Source organism: Gallinula chloropus (assembly GCF_964237585.1).
Source record: "Gallinula chloropus genome assembly, chromosome: 2".
NCBI classification, from domain to species: domain Eukaryota; kingdom Metazoa; phylum Chordata; class Aves; order Gruiformes; family Rallidae; genus Gallinula; species Gallinula chloropus.
The window spans coordinates 60,622,037-60,636,600 of record NC_140086.1 but is presented as its reverse complement, the minus strand read 5'-3'; the positions used below and the strand labels follow the sequence as shown (position 1 = coordinate 60,636,600).

General features: G+C 37.1%; 1 protein-coding gene across 1 annotated transcript in view; it reads left to right on the top strand.

The window, feature by feature from the left end:
• The window catches only part of RTTN (rotatin), a gene marked incomplete at both ends in the record, with an annotated part of 86,762 nt that extends 72,768 nt beyond the window's left edge, over positions 1-13,994 (top strand). The window contains 8 exons of the mRNA XM_084279810.1: positions 997-1,091; positions 3,643-3,720; positions 6,192-6,318; positions 8,034-8,233; positions 10,617-10,884; positions 12,101-12,204; positions 12,458-12,527; positions 13,912-13,994. Of these exons, the coding sequence (XP_084135936.1) occupies positions 997-1,091; positions 3,643-3,720; positions 6,192-6,318; positions 8,034-8,233; positions 10,617-10,884; positions 12,101-12,204; positions 12,458-12,527; positions 13,912-13,994 (1,025 nt within the window). The remainder of the gene's footprint in view (positions 1-996; positions 1,092-3,642; positions 3,721-6,191; positions 6,319-8,033; positions 8,234-10,616; positions 10,885-12,100; positions 12,205-12,457; positions 12,528-13,911) is intronic.
• Between the last annotated feature and the right edge of the window lie 570 nt (positions 13,995-14,564).

The window sequence follows — 14,564 nt, the reverse complement described above, 5'->3', positions numbered from 1 at the left end:
ATATCTGCAGCTTTAACATCACCTGTGCAGCTGTTAAGGACTACTTTGTAAGATATAAATGCCAAGTCCTGCACCTGGAAAGGAGCAGCCCTTTACAACAGTACAGGCTGACTGGTGAGCTGCAAAAGGACCTTGAGGTCTTAGTAGGCAGTAAGCTGAATGAGAGAAGACTAGCAGTATCCTGAGCTATATTAACAGGAACGCAGTCAGTAGATCAAGGGGAACAGGTTATCTTACCTCCACTTAGCACTTGTTAAACCAAATCTAGAATACTGCATCCAGTTTTTGCCCAGTACAAGAAAGACATGGAGCAAGTTCAGCAGAGGGCTAGCAAGGTACTTGTATCCATCAGTCCCTAGAAGGGTGGCAAAGGGAACTGGCCTTGTTCACCCTAGAGGAAAAGAGATTTTGGTAGAACCTATTAGTAGTAGTCTTCTACCTATGAGGTTTTGAAGAAGACAGAGCCAGGTTTTTCACAGCAGTACATGGTGTAGGAGGATGAGAGAGAATGGATATAAATTGAAACATGATAGACTGACTGTAAAAACCAGTTTCCCCTCTGAAGGCAGTCATGCAGTGGATCAGATTGGCTAGATGTACTGGTAGTCTGAGCATTTTCAGGACCCAACTGGATACAGCCACAAGTAAATCTTCCCTGATTGGCTTTGAGCAGGAAGTTGGTTGAAGATACCCTGAAGAGTTATGAGTTGCTATCTTCCTCACAAATCATCCTCCTTTCTCCATCTTACCAGCCCTTCCTTTGTGCATTCCTCTCACAGGACTTTTTCACAATATGATTCAAATCTGTTCTTGCTTCTTGAGATTGTTAGTTACTTTCTGATATCAAGAAGATAACATACTATGAACTCACAGAATTTGGATATCTGACTCCTTAAATCTTGGTTCAGTAGGATAATAGTAATTGTTACTCAATATATGTTTCATAAAGTATTTTTGGTTCTGAATGAACTTCTGTTAGTATTTTTTGTCTTCCAGATGGACTAATGGACAGCTGTATAGAAAACATGAAACATATCCATGCACAGCTGAATTTGGATTCTCTAAAGCCTGGGAAAACACAGAAAAAAAAGGTAACTATAAAACCCAAAAGACTGATATGATAAGGGACTTCCAAGGTCTTTTTGTTTGCTATTGCTTGTTCTGGATGTCTTGGTTTCTTGTAATCAGGCTTTGACTTCTCGTCAGAGGATTTTTACCTCATACTTGGGTCTCCTTCCACTGTCTTTACTCCCAGTTTCTTCACTCCATTCATAATTTCTTTTTTAGCCTTTTTTTTTGACCGTCTTTCCAGTTGTTCCAGACTCTCATATCACCCAGCTCTTCCTTACCACATCCTGACATAAATTGTATCTTTACCGTAATACAACAGTTTCATAAGATTTTTTTTTTACAATCTGCTTGTTTTCTAGCATTTTCATCAAGAGAATTATTAAAATACAGACATAACCTCTTCTGTCAAATTTGATATCTTGTCTGCTCCCACGCAAAGCAGAAACTGCAGAAAACATCTTCCTCCAGGTTATTTCTGCATAGTTTGAGCCCAATAGTATTTTTCTCTGAGGCATTAGCACAAACAGACATTAGTCTTGATTTGTGAGTGTGAAACTCTCTTTTATAACAGTGAGCTCTTAAAAAAATTTGAGTTTGACCTTGACATTTGAAGGCTACAGTATTTTTTCTTGAGATCGCCTAAACAGGTTTATTGTCCCTTCTGCAGGGGGTGGAGGCTGAAAGGTCTCCCGCCCTGCCTATGTTCAGTGAGGTTAAAGGCAGCTGCTGCTTTATATTTCTTGGGTTGAGAAGGGAGAAGGTGGGTATGTTTGCTATTCTGCTAAATGTAGAAGGAATTAAAAACTTGAAAATATTTATATATATACACACTTATATATATAAAGTACCTATCAGTGTATTGATAAATACTCTTTGGAAGCACTCTGATGGCAGAGGTAAGAATAGGAGTCACCCTGTCAGTACAGAAAGTGCACTTTCTGAGAATGGTCAGGAGGACTATATGTTTAATTAAGAATTCTTTAAAAGAGATTTGCCAAAGACTTGGTAGTTTACCTGGCTGAGCTGGGACTTCTACATCATGCAAACATACTGTGTGTCATATGTGGTACGTGATGACAAGCAATCTAGTTTCATGTGAGGGGAAACTGGTACGTTGCTTTCGCAGCCAGATTTAGCTCATCACTTGCAGAACTGCCCTTCAGCCTACTTTGAGGCACAGCTCTGAAAGGGAAATTATCAGAGGTTCTTTTCTTTTTCTATTTCTTTTAACTGTTGGGGAAAAATGCATTTGACCTAGCTTCATTCTTAGGGCAACTGAAGTACTTTACCTGAGATTACTTGTAAATACTTTTAATGCCCTTGGTTAGCATGACTGTAATTACTGTGAAAGAAAAGTAGCCAAGCTTTTAAAAAACCCTCAAACAACCCAACTCAAAAAGGACCATAATAAAAATAAAAATATCCTAAAATACAAACAGTGCCATCAACACAATCTATAACATTTCTAACCTTTGAGGAGTTTGCACATTAAGTATAAGTTGTGGTATATTATGGTACTTAGTACTATTTATCTTTATTAAATACATTAATGCATATATAAATTATTGAAGGAACTTCTTAGATTTAGTATTTTATTTAATTAAAAATTTGACAAACCACTCATAAAATGCATTTGCAATGATGACTTGCATGTTTCTTTCATCTACCACACTCGACTTTCATGAACTTTTTTGAGATAGACTTAATTTGTGTCATCAACTGTATGTGATATGATCTATAAGCAAGCATTGTTGCTTCACATTTTCTAAGATTAAATATGAATCCTATTTCACATTTTTGTTCCTTTATCCTTGATAAAACAGAAATAGTCTCCTGTGGTGAGCAAACTTACTGGAATTTGATCATCTTTCAGAAGTGGTTTAGTATACCAACCTTATCGAAGTTAGGTCAGCCATCATTAGCCTTTTAATGTCACTTCACTACCATAAAGATGGGTATTTTGTTTACCTATTTTATAGTACCTTACTGTCCAAAGATCTGTATTTATCTTTGTAATATTCTTATCAAATTGGAAACTATTTCTGTTATTAAGGATAGGGAGCTAAGACACTGGGAATATAAGGATGAATTGGTCTGACCAGATGTAGAGATCTGAAAGACATAGCTAGTTAATCCTTGTTTTTATCCAGGAAAGAAAAATAGGTCCTTCTAGGTAGTGAGTCATTTGACTTGTTTTATATGTCTGCTTTAGGGTGGAACAAATACCCAGAAAGTGTTCCCACCCATTCTTCATTAGTTGTAAGAGAAATGGACCTCGACATTACAGATCTCTGCATTTGGCCAGATTAGTGCTCCTAGAAAATGGTATCTGTGGGTTATAAAGAGAGATGAGAATGACTCCAAGTGATTTGTTATAAATGTCTGTAGTATATACGTTTAAAGCCAGCTGAGATTAATCCTACCTGAGATCAGAGGGAAACTCTGCTGAAGAGATGTGACCTGAATGTTGATGCCTTAGATTTGTACCTGTCCTTCGAAATCTCTTTCCTCCTTGTACAAAATTAATTCTGGTCTTATACTGATGATCTTCAAATATTTTTCTCTGGATAGGAGGACACCCTTATCAAGCAATTAAGGTGTTCTATGCAGCTCCTCAGAAACTGCCTCTTTCAAAATGAGGAATGCAAAGTAAGTATTTTTATATTGAAATAATGTGAGCACATTCAGGTTCTGAATGAAGATAATGTGGGTTTTTTCTACTTTGAAATTATTTCCATGCTGGCTAAATTTAGGCTTGATACTAATGGCAAGAAATACAGCAAATTTCATTATTATTCCCACCTCCTAAGAATATTTCATATGTGCACTAAGAACTCAGTGTTCACATTGAAACATCATCTTCGAAGGTTTCAGATGACTGTCATTCTTTATACCCACTTCTGCTTTGCTTAAATCAATAATTCCAATTTTCAAAGCATATAATGTGAAAAATGGATGTGGAGAAGAGCGTGGGGCCACAAGAAAGGTGCATAAGAGATACAATAAACATCTTGGAAAGCAGTTTCCTTTTTTCCTTTCCCTTTCTGAAAGAAGAAAACCAAAACCAAAACAAACCATATGATAATAATTTACCATTTACATTTAAATGCCAATAATCCTGCAAGGCGCAATTCTGTTTTAATCTTTGGGGGTTCTTTTAGTATTTTTTTCTTGCTGAGAATCTTGTTTTGATTTTTTTTTCTTCTTTTCACATTGATTGTCTTTTTCTTTATGCTTTTCAATTCCTCTTCTACTTTATTTCTTCTGCATGTGTCTTTTTTTCCATGGAGAAAATAATACTTTTAATTTTTTCCCATGTTCTTTTCCTTTCTTATCAATACTCTACCTCTTTCTTATTGCTAATACTCCTTTCACACACTTCTTTCCATTTTTTATTTTCACAGTTTAGTTTGCATTGGCATTGTGATACAATTTGTGCTACTTTTTAACAAATGGTTTGCTAGAAGCACAAGACTTCCAGACTTTCTAGAAGTACCAATACTGTGTTAGCATCCTTTTTGTATAGAATCATAGAATATCCTGAGTTGGGAAGGGATCTATAAGGATCATTAAGTCCAACTCCTGGCTCCACACAGAGCCAGCCAAGTCAGAGCATGGGACTGAGTGCAGCATCCAGATGCTTCTTGAACTCAGTCAAGCTCAGTGCTGTGACCACTTCCCTAGGGATCCTGTTCCAGTGCCTGGACCACCCTCTCAGTGAAGAGCCTCTTCCTAATATCTCAGCCTAAACCTCCCCTGTCGCAGCTTCATGCCATTCCCTCAGGATCTATCACTGGTCGGGAAAGAGAGTAGACCAGTGCCTGCCCCTTTGCTCCCCCTCATCAAGAAGCATAGATGGTGATGAGGTCTCCCCATATCCTCCTTTTCTCCAGGGACTTTAGCTTCTCATAAGACTTCCCTTCCAGACCCTTCACTGTCCTCATGCCCTCCTCTGGACATTCTCCAATAGTTTTGTAACCCTCTTGTACTGTGGTGCCCAAAACTGCACACAGTACTCACAGTATACATACGACCCCATAAATATGGGCTGAGTAAGCCATTTGGTGGTGTAATTTTGCATGACTTGGTTCTGGTGGAGGAGAGAGGGCAGCAGGGGTGGCTTCTGCAAGAAGTAGCCAGAAGCTCTCTGCAGGCCCCAGACAGCAAACACCAGCAGGCTTAAGGCCGGAGCCATTGTTGACCAAGGCCGAGCCCACCAACGATGGGCACAGTGCCTCTGGGAATCACATTTAGGAGAAAAAAAAATGCAATCAGCTGCTTTCTGCCACCAGAAAAGGGAGTGAGAAGATGTAAGGAGCTGTGCAGACACCAAGGCCAGTGAAGCAGGGTGGTTGATCAGGATGAGGTGCTCCAGGTGCCATAGAGAAAGATTCCCCTGGAGCCCATGGAGAAGACCATGGTGAAGCAGGCTGTTCCCCTGCAGCCCATGGATGATGATGGGGAGCAGAGATCCCATCTACAGCCTGTGGAGGACCCCACACCAGAGTGGGTGGGGACACCTAAGCCTCTCAATATATATTTTTCTCCCCTGTCCAGCAGAAAAGGGGAGTGACAGAGCGACTTCGATGGGCATCTGGCCTCAAGCCTTGGTCAAACCACCACAGATGGTTATCCCTAAGGTCCCCATAACTTGCTTGTGCCATAAACTCAGATAATTGTGGAATATTTTTCTTGTTTTGATCAGGGATCTGCAGAGACAAATGCTTGGAGGAAAGAAGGAGGTTGTTATTGATAACTCAAGTTTCCTATTATTTGCTCTGCAGAACGGCTGTCTTTTATTTCCATGCTTTTGAGGCCAAATAATTATTTTAGTTGGTGTAAAATGAAACTAGAAGAGGGAACTCATGAACAATCAGAGTTGGGATGAATAGATCTTTACTTTTGTTTGCATATCTCTTGGTAATTAAAATGTGTGCTGGTTTTGAGTGGGGTGGAGTTGATTTCATTAGAGTTGAAATGAGGGTGTCAGTTTTCTCCTTACAGTCTTTTGCAGCAAACTAATTGGGCACATTAAGGTAAAAATGTGTTTTTTTCACTGTATTTAATTTTCAAAGTATTTCATAGTATAATAGTTTAACTTCTTCTTCATATTCTTGCAGGTGGCAGCACTCAAAAGTCATCTTGTTCCTGTCCTGCATTCACTGTGGCCATGGTTTTTAATAGACAATGACTCAATGCAAATAGCTCTGCATTTGCTTTGTGTCTACACTGCAAACTATCCTGCAGGTATGATAGTCAACTCTATGACAAAACACATCAAAATATTTAACCAGAATAATTAAGACCAGAAGAACATAATAAACGGAAAATAACACGTACTACTATAAGAAGAAAGTATAAAATCAGTGGACCATCAAAGTCTTATCAAGAGTTTTGATTTTAATGCATTCAAGACTTTTTTGTTCAGATTCTGTTTCAGTCTTGGATTTAGCAAGCATACGATTGTATTGAAAGCATTAGATAGCATTTAATTCCAAACATTATGTTTGAAGGTTACACTGAAAGTCCTGCCAAACTGAAAGGTGTGCTGGAGAAAGAATACTCTAGGAATTCTCTCAAAGCACACTGTGCCAGTACTTGATAAAATTCGTACTTCGGCCTTTATTGAGAACATTCTGATTTTGAAATAGTCAATAATCTAATTTAATTCTGTATTAAATTTCTTCCATTTATTTATGCATTAGGCTCAGTAGCTTTCATTTGTAAATTTTTCATAAGGATTTTCTCCTTCATTTGAGGAAACCCTTTATTTCCACTGATGATTAATTATGCCCACTACTGGAAGCCCATTCTTTTTTCTAGCATGGATTTGTCTCAGATAATGATTTGCTAGTCATTTGAAGAGACACATAAGTATCTGTTGATTTCTCTCTGTCAAGGTACCATAAAAGAGTTAGCATGATTAAAATACATTAACTGAACAGTCTGGTAGAGCTTTTTTACCCTCTTTAAATTAATGTCTCCAGACCTTAAATGAGCTTGTGATGCTTTTTTTCTTAAAGACATATTTTAATATGGACCGAAGAAAGGTCAAATATGTGTTAGTCAACAACAGGATATAAAATAAAAAGTGTTATGCCCCACGATGTACTGGAAATGAAACTAAAGTACTGGTGGTCTTTCATGTTCTTTCAGTCTGAATGGCTCTAGGTGGCTTTTTTATTTTCCTTGCTAGATAAGGGCAGGTGTTTTTAGATGAATCATGTTTTTTCTTTCTGGTCAGACCCACACTTCACTTACTCTGAACTGGTTGACCACTTTCCCTTAGCGTAGTCAGACAAATAAATGCATGTAGATGTTTGTAACAGTTAAAAACTCTCATTTTTATTTACTTCTGCCATCTAAGAAGTTAGTGTTGTTGCAGATGTCAAATGCTACTAAATCAAAACTCATATATGCATGTTTCTGCTCAAACTTAGTTCCTCCCTGCTGCTGTATTATCAAGTTTAGGATTTTGTAGCATAGGATTTTGCATGTTATTGTTGTAGAAGGTAATGACAGATGCAGACAGTGCTTTTACTTCACAGAATAGTATTTTAAGGAACTTACTAAACCTTTTGTGGAGACCTCTTTTTATGAACCAGTTTCAGAGGGTCCCTTCAGATTCTGATGACAAATAATTGTATAGTGCCTTAAATATACTGTTCTGGGTTTTTTTAGGGAGACTTGCTGAGATGGAGCAATTGCTTCTCTTCAAGGGCAGAATCGCCTCTTATATTCTAGAACAGTAGACGCCTATTTCTGTCAACTGCCACATTCAGGCACAGTCCTATTCAAAGCATGTCCTTTTGACTCCACTGTTCAACACAAAAAACCCCACAACCCTTTCAAAAGTCCCATCTCACTCTTTGAGATGGTAAACTGCTCTTTCTATACCTTTTTTTTTTTGGTGTTAATGTATATGTGCATTTATTGTATGATGAACTTCTTGTTTCTTTAAGGTTGTGCTTCGCTTTGTTGGGCCAGTGGTGGACAGTCATCACTTCCCTCTGCACGAAGTGCAGCTGGCAGTTCATTAATGCATCACGTCTTGAAACTGGCTTCCCAAGTGTCAAACGACAACAGCCCGATTCAGCAAGTGGTCTTTTGTCTTCTTTCTAACCTTGCTCTGTCTCATGACTGTAAAGGCATTATTCAGAAGGTAAGTAAATAATATTCTTGATATTAGCAACATGATGGATGTTTTCCTTTTTAATAAACCCTCAGGTTTCAATATGGAGTGTCTTATGATCATATAGAGATGCTTCTGTGAGAGTTAAAACCATTGTGTCTCCTCAGTTAGTTGTGCTACTGTTCCCTAAGTGCAGTGTGTAATTTGGTCAAATTCATAGTCTGGACGGAAACAGCAAGTGGAACTACACAATTTTTGCTAGAACTTTTTATAAACACTCAGTTAGAGCAGGGTGTAAATTTTTTTAATACCCATAGATATTGATAGCAATCACTACTGGATCATGAAAGTGAGTATACAGTAGAACAAACTGCATGTAAGTAAGCAAGAAATTAAGCATTGTATAAAACATTAGGTATATAGTGTGAAATACAATCCTTATAAAACTTGTAGTTTTAGCAAAGATGTCCTATGTGTCTGTAATTGGCTGTTAGGTAGAGATCTGTTCTTATTACATAAATGTAAGTACCTGTCTTTTCCCTTTTTAACTTGTATATATGATGATCCTTACTCTGTTTTATGAAATGTTCTTTGAAAAATCTGTTTCTTTTAAATCTTTCATCATTCAACACCTTGAGACAAAATGTCAGACCTTGTAGAGAACAGCTATGGTCATGACGTGATAAAACTAGGTAATGCAACAGAAATTGTGAAAAGTGCATTTGATTTTGGCATCTTTTGTAATAGTTTAATAATTAGAACAATATTAATTTACATTAATGGTATTCTGTGCTTGGACCTAACTACCTGCTAGAACAGACAGGGAGAAATGTGTCCTGGTTTCGGCTGGGATAGAGTTAATTTTCTTTCTAGCAGCCAGTGGGATGCTGTGTTTGGGATTCAGGCTGAGAGCAGTGCTGGTAACACACTGATCTCTTAGTTGTTGCCAAGTAGCCAGGGACTTCTCAGTATTGCCCTGCTAACAAGAAGGTAGGTGGCGCCCAGGAGGCTGCGAGGGGACGCAGCTGGGACAGGTGACCCAAACTGTCCAAAGAGGGTATTCCATGCCAGTTCATGCTCAGCATAAAAGGGAGCTGTAGGGGAGGAGGAGTGTGCAGTTCCAGGATTTGTGTTTTTTGGTGAGAAACTGCATTCTGTAGCACCAGTTTTGTGTATTTTGCTGTATTTTGTTCTATTATTGTTATTTCTCTCTCTCCCAGTAAACTATCCTTATCCCAACCTGTGAGGTTCACCTTTTGTTTTTCTTTTCCCCTTCCCTTCTCCCCACCCCCTTTCCAGAGAGAGCAGCTATGTGGTGCTCAGGGCCCAGCTAGGGGAAAAAAACACAATAAATGTGATTTTTATATGATACTAATTATGTAAAGTCTGGTCATACAGTTAAAAAATTGCTAATACTCAACTTTGTGATAGAAACTGAGAGTTGGAGATCTTTTCTATTGTATGTGTTCTGTTCTGTGAACTGTTTTGGCTTCAGCTGTCTGTTCAGAGTTTCAGTCTAATATGACAGCCTTCGCTCACCCTCCTGACCTCTGCTTTCATAATGTAAACTATGCTGAGTTACCGATTCCATCTATGAAAATCAAATTACCAATATTACAGTCATGTCAAGAAAACCACAATGAGTTTGTATGCTAGATTGTTTTCTTTGGACCAGATGCCTGTATGTAGTGTCCAGAGTCAGTAAGGTTGGGAATATTTAATCAAGGGCTTTTTTCATTGCAGAAACGTTATGTTAGAACATCTCCCTCTTGCAACAGGGGAATAGATTTTGATGTGCTCAGAATCTCCTTAAAGTGGAGGCAAACCCTGGGATTGGGAAGCAGGAGTGTATGCCATGTCAACACACAGATCTTATTCCTCAAAGCTTTGCAGAGGATATTGCTGGGACTGCCAGTGAGGAGGGTGGGGTTCTATATAGATCCTTATGGGTCCCTTCCAACTCGAGATACTGGGTGATTCTACGATACCTTTAGCATTTACTAATGAGGCAGACAGTAATAAATAAAGAATCCAGAATATGACAGGTGAGTAGTGTATTGATTCAGTTAAATGGCTTCTAGCTTATTTTGGAGCAGAAATGCTAAGAGCAAAGCAAGAAGCTTCTGTACTGATGGGAATTAGCCTTTAAAGAAATATATTGTGTTGGGTTAAATTTTATGTATCCGCAGGGCATAAATTTTAATGGAAGAAAATGTATTTCACCATATTAGCATGGATACGTTTTTGTATGCAATTCTTTCAAAAATCCTTGATTAATAATGGCTTCCCTAACATACATAAATGAAACATAAGTATTAGGTTTTGGTCAAGTATACAGATTGGAAGGTCAAACAGCAATGGACGAACCGTGGATCACTATAAATTCTAACATTCTTTTTCCTTCCTTTGACAGAGTAACTTCCTGCAGAACTTTTTGTTGCTTTCATTACCAAAAGGAAGTAATAAAAATCCTGGAAATATGTCTACTCTTTGGCTAAAGCTGATACTGAACATATCTTTTGGAGAAGATGGGCAGCAGATGATCATGAAAATAAATGGGTTTTTAGACCAGATTGTGGAAATGTGTAAATACAAACACAAGAGCAGCCAACATCTAGCACTTCTTATTCTACATAATGTATGTTTTAGTCCAACTAATAAACCAAAGATATTAGCTAATGGTGAGTATCTAAGGGCATACAAGCCATTTTACCTGAGAATATTGTCTTCCAGAATACGTTATTTTCATTGCAATTTGGGTTACTGACCAAGAACTCGATATTTTTATTTAGAAAAGCATTTTTATAAAAACTATTTTTGTAGAATTAATCATAGAAAATGTGTTTTGATTAAAAAAATAAAAATACATAGCAAAAAGAAAAAAAACAGGTAAATAGCTTAAAAACTAATCAAGATTTATTGTGAGACTAATAATTTGAATAAGGTAACACATTATGAATGAAAGGATTTTTGCAGTTTTCTCAAACAGCTAGTTTTTCTGGGGTGGCGGGCGTTTGGGGAGTGTGTGTTGCAGGATTCCTTGTGTCAGGAAATAATGTATTTTAGAGGTACTGTATTAAAATATTTCTACTGTGGAAGCTCCTGTCTTTCAATGGACAAAACCTTATTAGGTCCTGCATGTCATGGATATTGAGGCAGACTGTTGTGTGTTCTGTGCTATGTAGAAAGTGTGTATGATAATGATAAAGTTGTGACCATGGCATGTAAATTTAATTGCAGAGAAAATATTTCTGCCTTTGTTAAAAATTCTCAGCATGTTTTCCATAGTGTCTGTGCCTTTTTTCCCCCCAAGATGCTGGATTTGCTGCCTTAATGAAGCATGCGTTATCCAGTTACATAATGTGGGAATTTTTATTATGACGTGAACCAGCGGGCTTGAAGCCTGGCTTCAGAGCTAGGCTGGGAGATTAAGGCAGCAACAGTGGGCTGGCAAATATTTCTCATTGGTTACAAATTATCTACATAATGAGTCCTAAGGAAAAGAGAAACATCTTAATTTCCATCCTGATGTGGCTCTAATTGTGGCTACTGGGAGTTATAAAACAGTTTCATGGCTTCTTCAGTCGCTGTGCATAGCTGATGGCTGTATGTAACAGGCATTGTTTATTACTGATGGCTTAATTTTTTAGCATTGTCTAGTTTTGTTTTGCTATATTCTTTTTAAAACTTCTTTCAAAGTAGTCTGCCAGCTTTGTGAAGATATTTAAATTTAATTAATCTGAAAATAAAGTTTCTTTAATCCTTCAGCCATACTAATACTTGCCATAAAAATGAGTGCCCTCAAAGCATCCAAATACTGAGACATGTAAATATATTTGTGTGGTTTTGATATTTTCTAGATGACTGTTTTGTTTGTTTGGGTTTTTTTCTCATTAGATACAGCAATTGCAGTGCTTTCTGCCTGTTTGGAAAGTGATAGCTGTGCTGTTCAGAGAATAGGAGCAGCTTCACTTTGGGCTTTGCTTCACAACTATCAGAAGGTTTGTATTTGAGAAATACTTGAAGAAATTATAATGTTACTTTTATTGTGCTGTAAATCATGCAGTAACCTATAAACTTTAGTTTTATTTATTTAAAGCAGCAGTTCATTTATTATTTTAAATAATAAATAGCTGCTCAGGTTAGGAGGTTAAACAACATGGTAAGGAAGCAGCTTGTTCCCTGCTGTTAAAATGTGAACATGTGGAGAAGAAAGTCAAGTATTTGTATTTTGTATGTTTGTGTGTGCTACAGGCAAAAGTGACTTTGAAGAATCCATCAATAAAGAGGAGAATAGATGAGGCTTATTCCTTAGCAAAGAAAAGTAAGTCTTACTTGCAAGTAATGTCAATGTTGTGGTGCAAATTTTTGCAATGATACTTCTGTGTGAAATTGTGAGTAGTTTAACAGGTCTAATGGTGCTTGCAGCACAATGCCTTTTGCACAGTACATTTTGTGTCCTAATTCTTAAGTTCAGCAACAAGAAAAATGGTTCATTTAGCATTGACCTTGCATAACAGTGCTCAACCTCAGTGTGGCCAGCCACATGGATGAGGGATCAGAACAGATCACCATGCCAGTCTTAAAATTCTGTACCATGAGTTAGCTGACTTTCTGAAAGGTTTTTTTTTTTTCTCAAGTAACTGAACATAACTATTATTTGAAGAGTTATTGTATGATCAGCTCAAGAGCACTGATTTTGGAGGATATTCAAACACTGGTCCCTAGCTGGAGCTTCAAACATGCAAATGTTTTCATTTTAAGCCAGTGAGTTTTCCTACTGGTTTTAATTGCTCTATAGATGTACTCAAATAGGTTTCTCACTTGGCAGGCTTATAATACCAAATTCCAATAGTATTTTGCACAACAGAATAGCCAAAAATTTCTGCCTAGATTGAACACTGTCAGTATAAGACGTATTTTTGCTAGCATGTCTCATGATAATTCTTCCTGCATTGTCACCCTTTATCAAAGTACTGTAACCATTAAACATAACGTATTGCAGCATTTAAGGTACACAGTGTGTTAATAAATACTTAAGTTTATATTGTTCTTCATAGCAGCTTTCGCAGACAAGCACCTTGTAGCTTTGATCCCTATTAATTCATGTACAACTTTATATTCTAAAGTCCTAGACTGAAAAATTGGGGAGTTTTTCTAATTCAGTATTTTTTTTTAATTCAATGAACATTTAAATATAAAAATTTTGAGCAAGAAAGATTTTATGCAACTATAATGGTTTTAGTTTGAAGTCATGTGAAGGTGTTGTCTGTATTTTCCTACACTAAGTTTTTCGACTAACCTACCCTGTTAAAGCTTTGGTCATTTTATATTGGTATTTGGGTTAAAATGGTAGATGGTTCTTCTAAATACAAATGAGGGATTTTTTCAGCATGTTCACTGTTATTTTCCATCATGAGAAATTTTGTCACGAACAAAGCATGACATCATTGTAACGTAATCTAATCAAACCTCTGTTTTTTACAACTAAGCAGGGAATACTGCTGAAAAAATCTACCCTTTGAAAAGAAAACAAAAAACCTAGACTTTTCAGCATAAAGCAGTAGTACTTGTCTTGCTACTCAAAATGTAGAGGTTAAGATCATAAAATACCATGATCTCTAGCAAGTCATTTCATGTGATCTTTGAAAATATATTTTTTTGTTAAGAATGGAGTTCAAATAATGGGTTTTTTTTCTTCCTTTTAGCTACTCCACATCCAGAAGAAAATGAGCTACATGCCTACTATTTAAAATGCTTAGAGAATGTAGTGCAGCTTCTTGATTGTTAACGATCATCAGAAAACCTCTCGTGTTGAAACTGGACAGCTTAATCGATGGGAGCCTGAAATTTCAAGAAAACACTTCTGTGTCATGGATTCTTGACAGCAGCATGCATGCTATGGTGTAGATATTTATGGTGCTTTTGAGGAAGGAAGGAGTTCATTGCTTTGAACCAAAGAGATTGTACTAAACATGGTTCAAGCTATTTCTACTGTAATCCCAATGGGAAATTGTAATGATGCTACTATGTAAAGTATGTACAGAGAAGAAAGAATGTACAGGGGAAAGGGATGTGAAAAATCAGTAATTTTCTTAAATTATGCATTGTTACTGTAAAGTATTAGAATTGATGCTTTGGATTGGTCTTAATAAAGGGGTTTTTAATTGAGACCAGCGTTTGTTGTCAGTGAATTGCAATTAGTAATGTTGCAGAGGTGCACAGTGCATACTTAGATTCAAGAACTGGAAATGATGGCAGTCATAGCCATTAGGTGTAGAACAGCAAGTTCTTTAGTCTTAAAGGAGTTTTCAGTTCAAAATGTTGCGTTGTTTGTGTTTTGTTTTTAAATCCTAACAAT